At 37.0% G+C, this 17,981-nt stretch overlaps 1 protein-coding gene across 1 annotated transcript in view; it reads right to left on the bottom strand.

The window, feature by feature from the left end:
- Positions 1–116: 116 nt before the first annotated feature.
- The window catches only part of LOC150087260 (uncharacterized), a 41,737-nt gene continuing 23,872 nt past the window's right edge, over positions 117–17,981 (bottom strand). Inside the window, exons 2-7 of the mRNA XM_090372424.1 lie at positions 14,884–14,996; positions 12,602–12,652; positions 10,225–10,266; positions 6,518–6,538; positions 1,032–1,094; positions 117–323 (exon numbers count right to left, since the gene is read on the bottom strand). Of these exons, the coding sequence (XP_090228550.1) occupies positions 117–323; positions 1,032–1,094; positions 6,518–6,538; positions 10,225–10,266; positions 12,602–12,652; positions 14,884–14,996 (497 nt within the window). The remainder of the gene's footprint in view (positions 324–1,031; positions 1,095–6,517; positions 6,539–10,224; positions 10,267–12,601; positions 12,653–14,883; positions 14,997–17,981) is intronic.

Genomic DNA, 17,981 nt, shown 5'->3' with positions numbered 1-17,981 from the left:
AACTATTTACTGCAATAATTTTCCATCTCTTAAAGAACTACACTAATTCTCTCTGTAGATAATCCTAAGTAGCTGTTCTGTTTAATTAAAATCCGCATTGATCTCAAATATGAAACCTATTCTTCATCTTCATTGTAGTCTGACACGAATAGCTCAAGAACGTTCACAACGTAGTCATCATCGGACTGTCGATTTGCTTTTTGGTCATCGGTGGTTGTAGTCGTAGGGGTGGTATCTGTTTCTTGCTCATCCTTCTGGTCGACAGATTTCACATCTCTTTTTTTCTTTCCCAAATTATTAACGGTAGAACGTCTTGGAATTTGCTGAAATCAAATACAGTAGAATTTTTCAGATACTAATAAATAAAGTATAGAATATCAGTCAAATGTAATCTTTCGATGTTTAAAATATATTAAAATCTCTAATATAACTTTATTTAAATACTACAGATGGTGATAATGGAATTAAATACTATATTATACATATAACTTTTATACACGTAGAAAAAAGCTTGGGTTGAATATCTCTAATAAACCCTAGAGCGCTAATAATTTTTATATATTTTAATGAGGCGATCACAAGAAAAATATCCTTTCATTTAATGCTGCTGAGCTTCAGATTTTTCAATTGATGAACTGTATGATATGCTTCAAGATTTTTTGAAAAATTTAAGGATTATTTAAAAGGAAACTGGACAGTTCTTGATGTCGGCGAGGGCTGATTTGGTTGATTTACCAGAGTAGCCTACGATCGTTGGGAAATGTCCAATAAATAAATATAAAAAGGATGTAAACAGAATGTAAATAATTATTAATTTATTTAGCTATTAATTACAAATACATGTTGATTGTATGTATATTAGGCTTCAATGTAATCACCATGTTACACTCAATATTTAAAATTTCCAATTATTTTAAAAGCCTGTTTCTGTGGCAACCGAATCATACTTCGTAGTGCACAATAACAAATTAGCATTTTTTTAATGATAAACTGCATGGTAAATAAAGCGAAAATTAAACAGCTCAGCTTACCTTTAAGCACTCTGTCACGAGGCAAAAGCCTTGTTCCACTGTGATGTTCTTTGGAAGCGCCGTCTACAAGGAAAATGACAAAATTACAAATGCTTAAAAATTTTGAGGAGAATGTTTTTGAATTCAAGTGAGTCCTCGATATAAGCAGTTTGTTAAGCAAACAAAAATAATAATTTAAAAAATCTGCTGGCAGAACTATTTGTAAAATGACAGTGTGGTGCTTTTCATGGATGCATAACCTAAAATTACATGCTAGTCTATAATTGGATGGCAGGTTCCAAACAGATGCAACTTAAAGCGTTACAGATAGTCTTCAGGCATGATCATTAGAAATATTAGTGTATTCTTTGAGGACCAACTGTTAATCTGCAACTGAGGCCTTTTTGGTATGTGTACACACATTAATATACACATACCAATACACATTATGCAGCTGTATGGTTTGCCTTTTTAATCAGTTTTGAAGGTAATGTTATTTTAATGAACAAATCTTAATCAGAATATCCTGGTAAGTGATCCTCAAAAAATTAATAATACTGAGCTATAATAATTTGCGAACAATTGTTCATTGCTCATAGAACTCTAGACAGGACGATATTTAATTTCTTATGGTTATCTTGTTTATCCTGTTGGAGCACGTTAAAAATTCTGTTAGCAGCAGCCTTTCTTACATCCTAATTAGATTCTATGGCTGATCCTACTCCATTCAATAAGCATTCTTCAAATAGCCTTAATGTATTAGCGAACTGGCAAATATAAGTGGCCCGGGATATCTCAACTAAACTGACCTCAGTCTTTATATAAGACACGCCTCAATTTGTGATTTGGAGACCAGGCCACAGTGAAATCTTCCGGTTTTCCGGCAACACAGTCTGCTACTTCCGTAATGTACACTAGGTCAGTGTAATTCACCCGACCAACCTGTATAATTCGCTACACTTTCTGTTAATTCTTTTCTCCGAGTCCCTGAGACTGTCTGCGCGGATAGCACAGTGGTATCGTCACCGTCCTCCCCACACCGGGTGGAAAAGGCCCGGGTTCGAATCCCGTCGATGACGCGAGGAACTTTAGTGGGCTTTTTTCACTCCGTGGCTCAGTTAGTCGGTCTCAGGCGTAGATAGCAAGTGTTTTTCCTCCCAGAAACTGGGGTTTTTTTCGTCCAGCAAAACAGGCAAATCGACCTGAGAACACACGCAATTTACGGACATAATACACATAGGTGTATGTAAGAAATTACCGGGTAACCCTAAAATATAATTTGAATTTTTTTGAGTCCCTGAAACTAATCTGGTACTCAGATTACAAAATAAACGGATAATGGTGAATGTTATGATATTGAGGAAGAAACAAGTTTAAAAATAGCTGGTTTGAAGGTGGTTATGTAGAAAAAATATTGCAGGTACATTTAGATCTGTGAAATGAGGAGGTGGTGTAGATGAATCAAAAAAAGCTGTTGAGGAAGTTGATGAAGAAATAATATCACCAACACCTGTGCTGCTCGCCAAATTCTTATTTCCTTCGCAATGAAATGAACGAAATTGCAGCAGCAGAGAATGGCACCAACATGGAACGCAGTAGTGAATTTTTCGGGGATTTAGAAAGCACTCTTGCAACCAGAAAATCTATGAAGACAATTTTTCTAGGAGATATTAACTTGTAAAAAGAAGGCTAAATGGCATAATTGTTAACTTTCTCTAAGATTTCGCTTTAAGATCTTCACTCAGAGTTCCAAGGAAGGCTGAGGTTCTTTGGATTATTGCTTATTCATAACAATGGACAAACTGTATTGATCCTTCGTGTACAGGAATGGATCTGTGCTTTAGTAGGCTAGCACTTCGCTGATGTTTCATACCAGACGAAGTGCTTCGTGAAAGAATGCCTAAATACTGATATTTTTATAGTAATCAAAATAAGTTATCATAATTAATAATAAGTAGTAGAAATATCTTGAATATTTTAGTTAGTATTAGTAGTGGCAAGTGATGCAAGAAATCAAGCTCATACAGCATCAGTCAAAAAAAAATAAAAACCACTTCCCGTATCACCTGTCCATCCCCTCTATTAGTTTATTTAGTTCTTATAAGTTTATTCAAAGTGCCCATTTCCACAACACCAGGTGGAAGTTTTTTCCAACAATCAATTACCAGCTGGCTGAAAACAAATTTACGCACAACTTTCCTGCAACTATTCTTCCTCAATATTTTAAGTGCACCTCAATTATTTTCTCCTGTTACTTCGCCAATCCTGGGTGTAAGAGTAAATCATCAACATCATCACAACAAAACTGTAAGCAACCTTTACAGCCACCTTTAATAAGTAGAGCGCAAAATTTAGGGTCGTTTTATCATCAACGATTTATTGTTATTTTAAGCATTAGGTTCAATATAGTTTCTCTGATTATCTGGATGTACGATCGGTTGTGAAAGAATTAGTCAGCTAAGCTGTCAAGGAGCACTACGAGGAGGTTTCTTTCGTGTGATTTTTACAACCAACCCAGTACTTAACTTAAACAGGTGGTGGGTGCACCTTAAGAACTGCATTGGCATTATGCTACTCAGCTGCCGAATATGTCAGCCCAGACTGGTGCCGCTCCACACATTCAAAGAAGGTAAACGTACTACTGAATGACAGTTTCCGTCTGATAACCGGCTGCTAAAAGGCTACCCCAGTCGAGAAGCTATACACCCTTGCTGGTATTACCCCTCCGGGTGTGAGAATGAAGATACAGGCAAGCACCGAACTACAAAAAGCGATGGAGAATCCATTACGACCGATGTTCGAACAACAACCTTCTGTTCAAAGACTGAAATCAAGAAGATAATTTCTCGCAACGACAAATGAACTGCTTACTACACCATCCAAACTCAAGATTGGATGGCCCAACAAGAAAAATTACCCCTCGGGCATCAGTAACAGATGGAAGGTTTGGAGGTCACTCAACCGTCTTAGAACTGGCGTGGATAGGTCTGAAGAAATGCGGTATCGAACCCCAAATTTCAACTCTGAAAAATGTGGAGTTTAACAAACAACAAAACATCTCATCAGCCGCCTCCTTGCTCCTACAACTTGCAATATACCCGACCTCTTGGAGACAACAGAGGACGTTATTTAAGTGGCCTGCTTCTGGGCAGAAATAGTGTAAAGAACCATATCCAAACATTTTATTTTATATGTTGCTATATATGTTTATGCTATTTATTTACTGGACTTTTATTTTTTTTTTTTTTTTGCTTTGATTATGTACGTTACCTAATACAGTATTTGAATGTTTCTATATTTGCTTCCTTGTACGTTCCGACAAGAAATAAATAAAAACACAGTATAATTTCTGTACACTGCAACTATACTTTAATATTTTTGGTTTTAATATATATCGATTTGGATATAAAATAATGGATTCGACGAGTATATGTAACGCCTAAATCGAGGATTCTTTCTATATTACAATACAATGTTAATTTTTATTTTTAACAAAATTACATAAATAACAATAATGAATTCATACGGTTTTTACAACGAACCCAGTACTACCATCTGTACTTTTTGAAGCTCACACATTGCAACAACGACATCGTACCGATTTATTAATACACGGGACCTGTAGCAGAATTACTTCCTGACCTTTCCATAACTATAATAAATAATTCTTCGAAAGCGACAGCAGAGAGGGGTCGTTGGCCTCGCGAAGAAACCTGTAATACGTGCCTAAGTAAAGCATAATATCTCCGTTGCATTATCTCAACGTCGAGACGCTGTGTTAATTGCGGGAATCGCCCGAAGGTCGAGGGTAGGTCGAGGGTAAGCGGAAGAAATAAAAACAAATGAACAAAATAAATAAATAAATAAAATTAAGACATTTCATAGCCTGTTTGTCTGAAAGGAAATAGTACCAACACGGGACGCAATTGTGCATTTTTTGAGATGAATCAGAAAAACTCACTCGTGGTACAAGGAAGTCTTTAGGAAAATAAAGCTTCAAAGCTGGTTTGAAGATGTGAAAGAACTGCTGCAGGCATATTTAGATCTGTCAAATAAGGAGTTGGTGTAGATGAAGCAAAAACAGCTGTTGTGGAAGATGGTGAAGAAATAATATCACCAACCTTTGTGCAGTTGTTCTCCAAGTTCCTATCCGATATGTTTATGAAACGCCTACCGTCCTGCTCAATGAAAAGAAGGAAATTAGAGCAGCCAATGGTAAAAAAAGTCGCAATGCAGATAACCTACGCTTAACGCGGCTGATGTGTTCCTGGTAACCCGCGTTCGCCGGGGATACTATTTTATTTATTAATAATATGATTTTTCTCTGTTGTGGGGAGGGGGGCTGGTACCAAGTGCACAAGTGGTTATTATGGGATTCCCTGTATTAAAATGTGAAGGTTCCTCTTCAATCACTTTGATAGCCAAAATCCTGACTTAGACTCTTGTGTTTTCTCAAAGAAGGAAACATGGTAATTTAACTCCTGCAGTTCATCGCTGATAAGGGACTAGTCATGGGAGGTTAGCAACTATTCTTTATCATTCGCACTGGCTCCCTCAAGGGATTTTCTAAAGGATTTTCTAAAGGGGACTAAAGCAGAGCTTCGGGGAATCATTAAACTTTGATCATCAGGTAGCAGTGAAATAATCAACGTTATTCTGATCATGGGAGAGAGTTATAGCCCCTTCAGTCCCTATCCGGGATCGATCCTGATGGGCCTGACGTAGCCGAGTGGTCAGGAGCGAGAGTGCATAGCACGTGTTCCTTGAGTGGACTGGGGTTCAAGCCCGTGACTACTAAAATGCGATATATGTTTGTATTGACGATTTATTGTAAACTCTACTGACCTGGTTGTCGTTCGGGAGTATAAACAGAAAATTTAAAAATGTTATATGGTTACCAGGTGGGTAATGTCCTCAATTGCCCTGAGTATCTCGTCAAACCAAGGGAGTCCTGCACGACATCTGGACAGAGCCGTCGCTGGACACAATCTACTGTGCCATCAGCGAGGGTGGATTTAGGTGAAGAGTTTACTTAAATTTGGTTTTTGTCCGCACTTTATTGGGATAATGAAATGAATCGTAATTACGTCGACAGGATGGAAAAGTAAATAAAGACAAAGGAGGTTTTTCCCCCCGAATAAAAGACATTGCAAGATAATGTAATGAATTCAAATCATATATTTCATCAGTCTCATCACAATTCAAATTGTGACGGAACTGATGGGAGTTATTAAACTTGAGAAGGATATGACGCAGAAATAACAGATACTTCTACGAAAATTTTGATAAAGAAACCTTACCACTTGAAATATTTAAATATAGCAGTTATAGTTATTCATATGAAAGGATTAATTGACTTCCATTGGCATGAAAGAACAAATTGACCAGTTTGACCTTTTATACCAATAAATAAATATTTCAGGCGATGGTAGCAAACAAGTTTATACACACGTGGTTTTAAAATACAGTGGAGACAGACAGTTAAAGTTCAAAAATGTAGTACTTACCGAATCAAGGCACGTCTGAGCCTGGAAATACAAAATTAAAATGTTAGCGACCATTATTTGAAGCAAATCAAACAAAAATTTCTGACAAGCTCTAACTGATAAGGTGATGTACAAAGTGATTGTTATGCTATATTAGACAATCATTTTAATGATTGTAAAATTTATTTTTATTACGAGAGTAATTCAAAAAATAAGTTACACTTGACCATTGTAGCCCAAGAGACATTTATGGAGGTATTTAGCATTATGCAATAGAAAGCACATACCTTGCATCTTTTCCACATAGTCACCGAGTTGGTGTGAACACTTCTCGGAACGTGTGACTAAACGTTCGATTCCCTGATCATAGAAATCCAATCCTTGGTCATTCCGTCACACTATCGAACTGTTGTTTGCACCTGCTCATCGTTTTCAAATCGTTGTCCCCCTAGATGTTCTTTCAGCTTGCCGAAGATGTGATAGTCACAAGGCGAAAGATCGCTACTGTATGGCGGATGTTGCCATACCTCCCATTCAAAACTTTGGATCTAGTGTCGTGTTGTGCGTGCATTGTTTGGCGTGGCTTTCCTTTTCGATCAGCATCTGTCAATTCTGTGCGACCACTTTCAAACTGCTGGCACCACTTCACGTGCGACATAACATTTTCCCCATACACCGCCATTATTTTACGATGAATCTCGGAACAATTCAGACGTTTCGCCCACAAAAATCATATTGTTCCACGTACCTCGAACTTGGAGTAAAATTCTAGCTGACATGCCATTATGAATGCTTGCTCCTACACAACTGTTACCGCTACGTCAACGAAACTCATCTACCAGGGGGCGCACGATATGAACTCCATTTCGCGCAGGTATCACATTTGTTGCGCAATTATACCAAGAGATGGCGGCAGATGTAACTTATTTTTTGAATGCCCCTCGTATATCACAGAAAATATAATAGCGCCCAATATATAGATGTAAATATCTACTTTAATTATGTTTATTTGTGAATATTTTTATTTATCTTCGTCACTTGTTTAGAAATGTCTGCATTCGATCTTCTTCTGAAACATCTGATTGTCTTTTCTTTAGTGACTGAGTTAGCTATTCTCACGCAAAGGTGTAGAGTTCCCTAATATATTTATTTCCTGTTCTGCATACATAAATAACCCATCATGTGAACACATGGAAGTTTTTTTTTTTTTCGGGGTGGGGGAAGGGATTTCATTATGACTTTTTCATCTTGCAATTAGACAGAACTGTCTAGAACACACGCAGTATTTACACTGTGCTACCACTTTATTAGGTACATCCCTGCTGTGCACACAAATGGTTTGTCCCACAACGTTGCAAGTCACATGACCACAGTTGTGGATATAAATGCAGCAGAACAACCTTTCTAGTATCAGTTAAGCGTACAAACCGTAGCAAGAGTGGAGAAAAGGCGTGATCTAACGGACTTCGAATGTGGCATGGTAGTAGGTGCAAGACATGCTGGACAAAGCATCTCTGAAAAGGCAGTTTTCCTGAACTTTTCATGCACCATAGTTTCAAGGGTGTATCGAGAATGGTGCAACGAACAGAAAACATCCTGTCAACGGCACTCCTGTGGAAGAAAATCGCTTGTTGATGAGAGAGGTCAGAGGAGGACGGCTAGAATTGTGCAAGCAAACAGATGGGCCGCAATGTCGCACATCACGTCGGAATACAACCTTGGTGCGCAGAACAAAATATCGCAACGGACCACTAACCGCACTTTGTCGCGAATGGGCTGCCACATCGCGTACCTTTGTTATCAATGAAGAACAAGAGAGCTCGCCTCCTGTGGGCACAGCAACACCAGCACTGGACTACCCACGATTGGAAAATTGTTGCTTGGTCTGACGAGTCGAAGTTCCTGGTGCATGTTGATGGAAGGCTCAGAATTTGGCGAAAACAACATGAATCCATGGACCCGTCATGTCTGACTACTACTGTGCAAGGTGGTGGGGGCAGTGTTATGGTGTGAGGAATATTTTCTTGGCATACGTTGGGTCCATTGATACCCATAGATTCACGTCTGAATGCCACATCGTACCTAAACATCTTTGCTGACCAAGTGCATCCGTTCAGGTTGACAGTTTATCCTCAGTCAGATGGTTACTTCCAACACGATAATGCGCCGGTGCACAAAGCCTGAATCACTATGGAATGGTTCCAGGAACATGACAATGACTTTTCTTTGCTGCAGTGACCCGCTCAGTCCACGGATCTCAATCCTATTGAACATCTTTGTGATGAGCTGGAAAGGGCTGTTTGCTGCAGGCCTAAACTTCCGTCGAATCTCAAGGAACTGTCTGACACACTCATGTCGGCATGGTACTCTATTCCTGCACAACGTTTTCAGCATCTTGTTCAATTCGTGCCTAGACGAATTCAGACTATTTTGAAGGCTAAAGGAGGCTCAACACGCTACTAGGTAGGTGTACCTAATAAAGTGGCAGAAAAGTGTATGTAATATGCAAAGTGTAAAGGAGCGGAAACCACCATAACCCCATTTCTGTACACAGCAGAAGGAAAACACCACCAAAATGTGTGTATGGAACATTTTTAAGCAACCTTATACTACATTACTGCAAGGCCCCATGGGCGTATCGATGGGGATGAAGATAGGAGCCATCCCACCTTGACGAAGTTGTACAGAAGGAGAGCACAAAATTACCTTTCGTGATTAAATTTATACTGAAGAATAATGGTTAACAGAAATTGATTTCTTTTTCCCCGGACACCGTGATCTCTTGCTGTGGCACCCAGCATATGTCCAATAAGCACAATATGCACTGTCTCTAGGGCTTGCAATAAAGGGCATCAAAAAATTATTATTATTTTTTTTCTTTTTATGAAAAAAAACTGCATGCAAAGATTTCTTTATATTGAGGTTTACGATAAAATAGGGTTTAGTAGGTTGAGGTTTTACTAAAGCTAATAATAATAATTATTTTAATGGTTCCCTGAAGTATCCTTGTGTGTGTGTTCACGGACCTTTACTATAGTTATATGCTTCAATGTTTCAATAATTTTTCCCCCATCCAATAATGATTAGCGTAAAAACATGCACATATAATGCGATTAAATTGCCTCCACCACTAAACATTTTTGATTTGTTAGGTCAAAATCTAAGAACATTACACTCAGCATAATGATCAAATCAGTTGCTAAGGACTGTTACACATCTTACTACCGGAAAAAAATATATATTCAAGGAAATTTTTGTCGCCAATGTATCCGTAGAACTCGACACACCCATAAAAATGCATCTACAAAACAGAAGTGCCTAAGGTCTACAAGGAGTTAATCCGGCCCTGGTGGCACTCGTAATATTTTCTAAATATCCAGCCCAAAATTAATGCATATGAAACTTGCCACATTCTCCACATTGCTAGTCCACCCCTGGTTTAGTATAATCTCCCAGGATGTAGCAGGCATAGAAAGCTACACCCATGCGTGACAAACGCGTAATAGTTGAAGGACTGATGGCCTACCCCTATCTGATTATTATTTTTTTTATTATTCATTATATAAACTTACAGAAACATAACTGTACATACAGCATATTATTTAAATATTTATTTCTATATATGTTTCGAAATATTGTTACAGACAGAAAATATTTAATTAATTATGAGATATAATTAAATATATATTTACATTTTCAACGTTACAATGAATATTTATTAAACTCACCGTCTGCATGAAGGACAGAAAACTGCAGTCTACACACTGGCTCTGAAAAACGAAACAAATAAAAATGGGAATGTATCTGCTTATTTGAATTACACTTATTATTACTATTTATTTGCAAAAATAAATAAAAAAAAAAGCAAATTGAATTTTGGTTAATTAGGCAAAGCAAATGATCTTTTTAACGTTTTTTAATCTCATTTGCTGAAGCTATAAACAGCAGCACAGAGTTAGTCTTAATTTGTAGATGAATAGCTACATTACGCAGTACTTTCACTTCATGGAAGTACTTTGCAATGAAACTATTTTTAACTTAACAAGCATAAAGCATTTAGTCGCACTGGGGAATTGCAGAAACTGTGAGTAGCAAATGAATCTTTACGTTCGTTAGTGACATCACACTGTAACAAGGAAAATTCACTTCTGTGTTGTTTTCGGAAAAGTGGGTGATAAGGCAGTTAGAAAATAAAAAAAAATTCATGTGACGCTGACAGCATTATCTTTTGTCAGTCAAAATGTAACAACGAAAGCAATTCTGCATGTTTCGTAAACAATTTCACATTGAGTCTAATATAGTTAGGGAAGGACGTTACGTGGTTGTTTTCCATTAAGATTATTACTATATTTAACACCACTCTTATACCACGTGAAATTAATATTCGGCAAGAGGAGTCTGTCAACAGCATGGTCTGATGATGGGTATCGATAAGATACCCGAAACGTCACCTTAATGTATAGTAGTTTAGGCGAATAGCTTAAACTATATTATTAATTTCACGTGGTATTAAGTATAGTAATAATCTTAAATTTGAGTCTCTTTTAATGAAATGTTATTTTTCTCTACATTTATGTTTTTAAATTTGACTGTTTTAACTTAATGTTATCTTATCTATTATTTATTTATTTATTTATTTTTTTTATTTATTTATTCGTGTTATGCATTTGTTATATTTATTCATGTATTTATTTAATTATTTTAACTTAACGTTATGTTATTACTTAATGTTTTTAATGTTATTAATTAATTTAATGTTATGCTATTTTTTTTGAGAGGTATTATTGCTGTCAGGACGGAAGAATTTTTTTCTGGGCTTTTTTTTTTTTTTTTCCACATATTCTATTTTGCGTGAAATTTTTCATCACACAAAACAGATAAGCCGACCATAGGCAGACATGATATGCAAAATCCTCATGGAGTTAGTGTCGGCGAAAATTCTAATCAACATCAAGCATGGTAATACTAATACAATCACAGTCAACATGAAAGTCTAACTGCCAGCCCCGAAAAGTAGCCAAATGTTACTTTAAAATTAGTGTTAGAAACTACATTACCTTACCTTATAAAAATTACGTTATAATTAGCTTTAGAAATCCACGTTACGTTATAAAAATTATTATAATTAGTCTTAGAAAAACTTGAAAAATCATTTACTAAACATTATACCTCCTAATTCTAAATCTGTTATTTTTTGCCTTTATTCGTGATTTTTTCCCTCTGTTTCATCTCAGCTGGATGACCAAGTCATGAACTTATTATGCGTTATACTTCTTACTATACTTCTGTGCTGACATCCAGCGATTGAAAGTGGAATGACCTATGAATTTATGAAACACACACGCCAATAATGGCAGTCCTGAGATATGGGATATGATAAATTATGATTTTTTGTTACGACTACATGTTTGATTAAAGTTCAACGATTTCTCGAAACCTGCTTTATTCACCCCTCCCATTAAGAAAAATCCTGGGACTGCCACTTCACGCACACATCACAAAAAGTTTTAATAATTGATTAATTTAACTTACCAAAAAATTAACATCCGTAGATCTGAGACAAAGTCTGATAATCTGAAAGGAAAAATATTACGTTATCAGGTTGCGTAGAACATTTTTAAAGTTATTTTGAATGTATTTACTACAGAGCAACAAACAAAATTCTATGCAATATTTTAATTTTTTTGTTGTTGTTATCAGGTCCTGTCAGAGGTGCGCAAAGGCATTGCCACTTCTAACTTATGAGGCACATAATCGAAAGGAAAAAAAAAAAAAAATATATATATATATATATATATATATATATATATATATATGCAACTAAGGGTAAAAATGAAGAAGGTAATCCGGATAGTAAAACTAACAGTAACATATGAACACAATAAATATTTAAATTTATCTCCTGATTACTGCCCATCAAGGTATACAGGCTGTAATCAGCAGGATATAAATTTAAATGTTTAAATGTGTTCGATATGTTACTATTAGTTTTAATATCCCTATTACTCTTCTGCACTGTAACCCTTAGTTGCATGTTAGTAATTCTAGTATTATATATATAATTATATATATATATATAATACTAGAATTTCTAATGTATCCAACCAACGGTTTAGATAACATGGAAAGGCGGTCATAAAATACCAAAATTCGAACCTGTAACACAAAAAAGTCAAAAATATTATAAGTACTTAGTGCTGTACTTCGGATGATTTCAACGTCGTTAACGAGGGCCAGCCGTCAAAATCAATCAAAATGCAGCAAAAAGTAAGGCCTCTGTTTCTAACATGAAATATACCTAGCTCGTGGTAAAAAGATACCAGGTGTTTTGTTTATGCAAACTTATATATCATGGCTGACCGACAGAGGCGGGCAAATGATAGATAATAAGAAATATAGGTAGTAAAAAATTACTAAAAATCATTGAAAGTTAAAATCACGAGATTGAGCAGACGGTCAGGAATCGTACTTACTGATTTCGCAAGCCGGAGAAGTGGGGAAGGTCTTCCGGTGTACTGCGGGGACGAAAGAATGCTACATGCTTGTTTCAATGACTATATGGAATGTAGAAGCGACCTCAGGCGTTGGATTGCAGTAAGACGTACGGGGTTGATGGAGGGATTAAACACAATGAGGTCACTCGTCCCAGGATAGGGGAGACGGTATAAAGTAGAAAATAGCGTGAAAAAGACGCTGAATTTTGTATGAGGTGAAGTCAGTATGTATAGCAGTAAAATAGCATCTTGATATTGCTTTCGAAACCTAATCGCGCACAAGAAATAAAAGATAGGGATTCAGAACAGTAAAAAGGAGTATGAGGATGAGAGGAATTAGTAGTGCTCGGGTAGTCCGGGGTCGCTAGCCCGTTCCTATAGTAGAGCCCTGAACGTATTTCTGGGACTGTCTCATGTGTTTAAGTCATTACGATTAACCTGGCTTCGGAACGCAATAAACAAAAAACCTGGTATCTTTTTTCCACGTTTCTAACGTGTATATGTATACACGTTAGAAACAGAGGCCTTACTTTTTGCTGCATTTTCATTGATTTTGACGGCTGGCCCTCGTTAACGACGTTGAAATCATCTGAAGTACAGCACTAAGTACTTATAATATAATATTTTTGACTTTTTTGTGTTGCAGGTTGGAATTGTGTTATTTTATGACTGCCTTTCCATGTTATCTAACCCGTTAGTTGATTACACAACCTGCTGTTTTCTCTCTCCCCACTAAAAGCATTACTCCTATCTTATATATATATATATATTCATATATATATATATGAATATATATTAGAAGACAAAAATGCACAAGGCATAATTTCTTATGAGTTTATGTAATTAATTATATAATATCGGTGTAGATACACCATAGTTTACCCATAAATTTGAACTACGTATGTAGTGTAGAAGGCATCGTTTTAATAGTATCTCATATTGTGGGTGCCTTCACAACGAGATAGCTGGTATTGCACTATTTCAAATAAATAAATCTTCTCTAGTAGAGAAGACTACTGTTATTTATTTTCAGTGGATACCACCACCCAAACGATCGTTTCGAAGCTAGTGGGCTTCATCATCAGTGGGTGGGCAGGTAACCTGGTAATGCAATATGCCATCACAGTTGCGAAGTTATTTCCACAATATAAGAGAATTTATGGGTAAACTAGTGTATCTACACCGATATTATATATATATATAATGAAAACAAACTTGGTCGTCTTTGAAAATAATGTTAAAAAAAAAAAAAGGCTTGAAAAACATCTACTGGATGAAAAGGATTTATTTTTTATATGTAAAAACCCAAGTTAATAATGTTGTGATGCTCGTAACCCAGCATTCTTTTGTTTTGGCAATTTGGGTTGGGTGGAAGTGCAAATGTTCGGGAATTAAACTTGTGTTAGGGAAGCCCGTGATAGCATTCGGTGCCCTGGTAGTTGATTACTCCAAACAGGAAAACCGTCCATGAAACATATGCAGTTCATAGACACGACATGCGATTTTTAGCTTTCGAACACCCTCTCCCCTCGACTGTCGTGGTGGTGACACTTAGTAACACAACCTTGACCCACTCCCTATTATTACGTAACGGAATACTGGAATCGGACTCATTATTTTTTTGCATGAAAAAACCTGTTATGTAACATTCCTGCGAACATCTCCCATCCCTCCCACCCATCGTAACATTTTATCTTACCCCCTCGCCTCCTTGCTTTACGTAATATGCGAATGGTTCGTTAGTCTCTTTGGCCGTGGGGAGAGGGGGAAAGTACTCCAAGCAGGAAGTTATATTAATTATGAACAACTAGTATTCATGAATTAAACATCCCTTGATGGGCAACTTTAGAAATTGAACTCAACATTAGTGTATTTGCGAGAAACAGTACTTACCAATGATTGGAAATTACCAATACTTGATGTTACAGCAAGTAGACCGATCAAAACTGGGATGATGGAGGATATTTTGGAAATTCCAGTTGCGCACATCGTGAGATTATGTCGCTCTGAAAGTAAAAGAATAAAAATGTATTTTATAGAAAGATCGATAAATCACGGTTTGTTGAGGGGGAAAAAAAACGTAAGTCTGTACGCTAGAATCCTGTAGCCAGCCCCTAAAGAAAGGTAGGTATATTTTTTAACTAAATAGTTTCGTTGCCATATCTAATCCTGCCGCCCAAGGACTATTTTCTAAAATTCGGAAGGTACATTGATACTCATTTGTAATATAACGCTTCCGCGTAACCCGATTGATTTAATTCAAATTATTATTTCAAGGCCACCCGTGATTTCTTACATATACCCGTTTATATGTATTATGTCTGTAAATTGCGTGTGTTCTCTGATCGATTTGCATGTTTTGCTGGATGAAAAACCCCGGTGTCTGGGGTGAAAATCCTTGCTGTGTAGCAACTCCTGAGACCGACTAACTCAGCCGCGGAGTGTAAAAAAAAAAACACCCATTAAAGTTCCTCGCGTCATTGACGAGATTCGAAGCGAGCCCTTTTCCACCCAGGGTGGAGAGAATGGTGACAATACTACTGTGCTACCCGCGTAAACATTTATTTACTTAAAATTAATATAATAATGTTTCATTAAAATCATTGGTGATTGATTAGTCCTGTCCTATTATGTTTTGTGCCATTGATCATGTTGCCACCTACAAATTTATAAAATATTCATAAAATACAAAACCTTATTTCACTTGCTTTAAAAATTGTGATTATGATTAAAAATTATGATTATCATGGAGCCCTTCTATCAGCCTAGAGGAGCCCTGGGAAAGTACATTCCATGTGTAAAGCCAGCAGCCTTCTTCATTATCAAATAGACATACTGGCCAAAAAAAAAATAATAATAATAAATAAAATTAATTACGAAATAAATATAATTACGAAGCTTTGTACTAAGACAGTCACAGACAGAAAAAATGCAAATAAATGAAAATAAATGCAAAGAAAACGATGACGTGGGGGTGATGACGTGTTGTCTTGTTGAGCATAAAGACAGCAAGGTTGTTAGACTGCAGTAGTCTGAAGCTAAAATAGGGAAAACACGTGATCTATCAGGTTTTGAAAAAGGTCTTATCGTGAGTGAATGTTTAGCAGGAACCACGATTTAAGAAACGAAAGACATAACAAATTTCTCAAAAGCAGCCATCCAAAGATATTTAATATTCTTCCACATCTCAAAGGAGTAAATGTGGAAGAAAAACAACACTTCAAGACGTAGCAGAGTGGTTAGGAGAGCGAGTGTAGTAGCACACGCTCTTTGAGTGAACGGGGACTCAAGCCCGTGACTGCTAAATACGATTAACATTTGTATCGATTTGATTTATTGTAAACTCTACTGACCTGATGGTCGTGCAGGAGTAGAAACAAGATTTTTTTTTTATTTCAGTATCCTGTAACATCTGAATAACAGATGTTACAGGACACTGATAATAACATCAGCAAATAACATCTGAATTCAACCAAGCCTAAAACTGCCCTATTTCAACCAATACCGTGCGCAGGGAATTGAAGAAATTGAGTATCGGCAGTAGCCTGCCTATTCGGAAGCCACTTTTTTCAAATAAAAACAGAAAAATCCGTTTGCAATGGTGCCGAGAACGTCGTGATTGGACAGTGGAACAATGGAAGAAAGTCATGTGGTCAGGAGAATCACGATACATTTTGTTTTGCACTGATGGTAGGTAGAGAGGGTGGCGAGATCCTCACGAAACAACGGACCCGACTTGCCTTGTTAAGACAACCCAAGAATTGGGAGTGATATTATGGTATGGGGAATGTGGAATGTCGTCCAGGGAGTACCTAAATTTTGTATCAGATCTACTGCACCCTGCAATGTTACACTTTTATTCCGAAGGTGATGGCCACTTTATGGATGACAATGCAATGCAACAGCGCATCGTTTCAGCATTGTGCAAGAATGGCTCCGAGCCATTCTCCGAGCCATTGTGCAAGAATGGCTCGGAGAACATGACATAGATTTCTACCATCATTCGTGGCTCCCACATTCATCTGATCTCAGTCCTGTTGAGAATATGTGGGATATGCTGGAGAGCTATTCGGCAACGAAGTCCTCTTCCTTCAACTTTGTGGCAGCTGCGCGATATTTTGCTGGAAGAATGGTTATAGTTAGACCAAAACACACAAAAACACTTTATAGAATCCATGCTGTGCCGCACTCTTGCTGTTATTTGCTGTCGATACTGAATAAAGGTTCGTATCTTTTAGGACAGTATAATGTGTATGGTCAGGGCCGTAGAAGCTTGGCTGCGTATGTGTCCAGCAGCACCTGCCATGGGCGAAGAAATGGTCCCTTATTTAAAAAAAACAAAACAAAAAAATATAGTGGTCGAAAATTAGTAAAAGCATGAAAAAATATGTAAAACGCATAACATTCTAGTAAAGTGAGTTTTTCAGCGCTTTTCACTAGCGTATTATACTGTCCAAAAGTCATAGGGACAATTTTTCCATGAGTTTGGTGGGATAGTTATTAGGACATCTGTTCCACGTATACCCAAGATAATTAGGGAGTCTTTTTTTGGGGAGGAACACCTGATTAACTTCTGTAATACATTTCTTGAAAACGTTAGAAAATTTCCATAGTTGGGGAAAAACGTGTCTACAGCAATTTAATACGAATCGGTACTTACGAAAATTCAGGGCTTCTTTATACCTGGAGCTCTGGATTCCTTTGCTCTAGAAGAGTTGGAACATTCAAACCACAGCTTCTTCCTGAGAGATTAGCGAATTTCTGCCATATGTAATTCAACCCAGGCGCTTTTATATCCCACTGAATGACCTATTTACAAAAATATACATCAAAGCTCGATGCCTTCCCCGTGGTTAGACACCAACATCCGCCAAACTATGTCCTATTGTGACTACCCATATGTATAGGACGACAGTGGGGATAGAAAATCGACGAGCTTGAACGCTACATCCTTTGTTTTGGATGAACGACAGTTGTAAATAATCCCCTTC

This window comes from Mastigoproctus giganteus, chromosome 4 (genome assembly GCF_048544385.1).
Source record: "Mastigoproctus giganteus isolate SK-2022 chromosome 4, ASM4854438v1, whole genome shotgun sequence".
Taxonomy (NCBI): domain Eukaryota; kingdom Metazoa; phylum Arthropoda; class Arachnida; order Uropygi; family Thelyphonidae; genus Mastigoproctus; species Mastigoproctus giganteus.
Note: the sequence above shows the minus strand (reverse complement) of the source record. Positions and strands in the feature narration are given on the sequence as shown.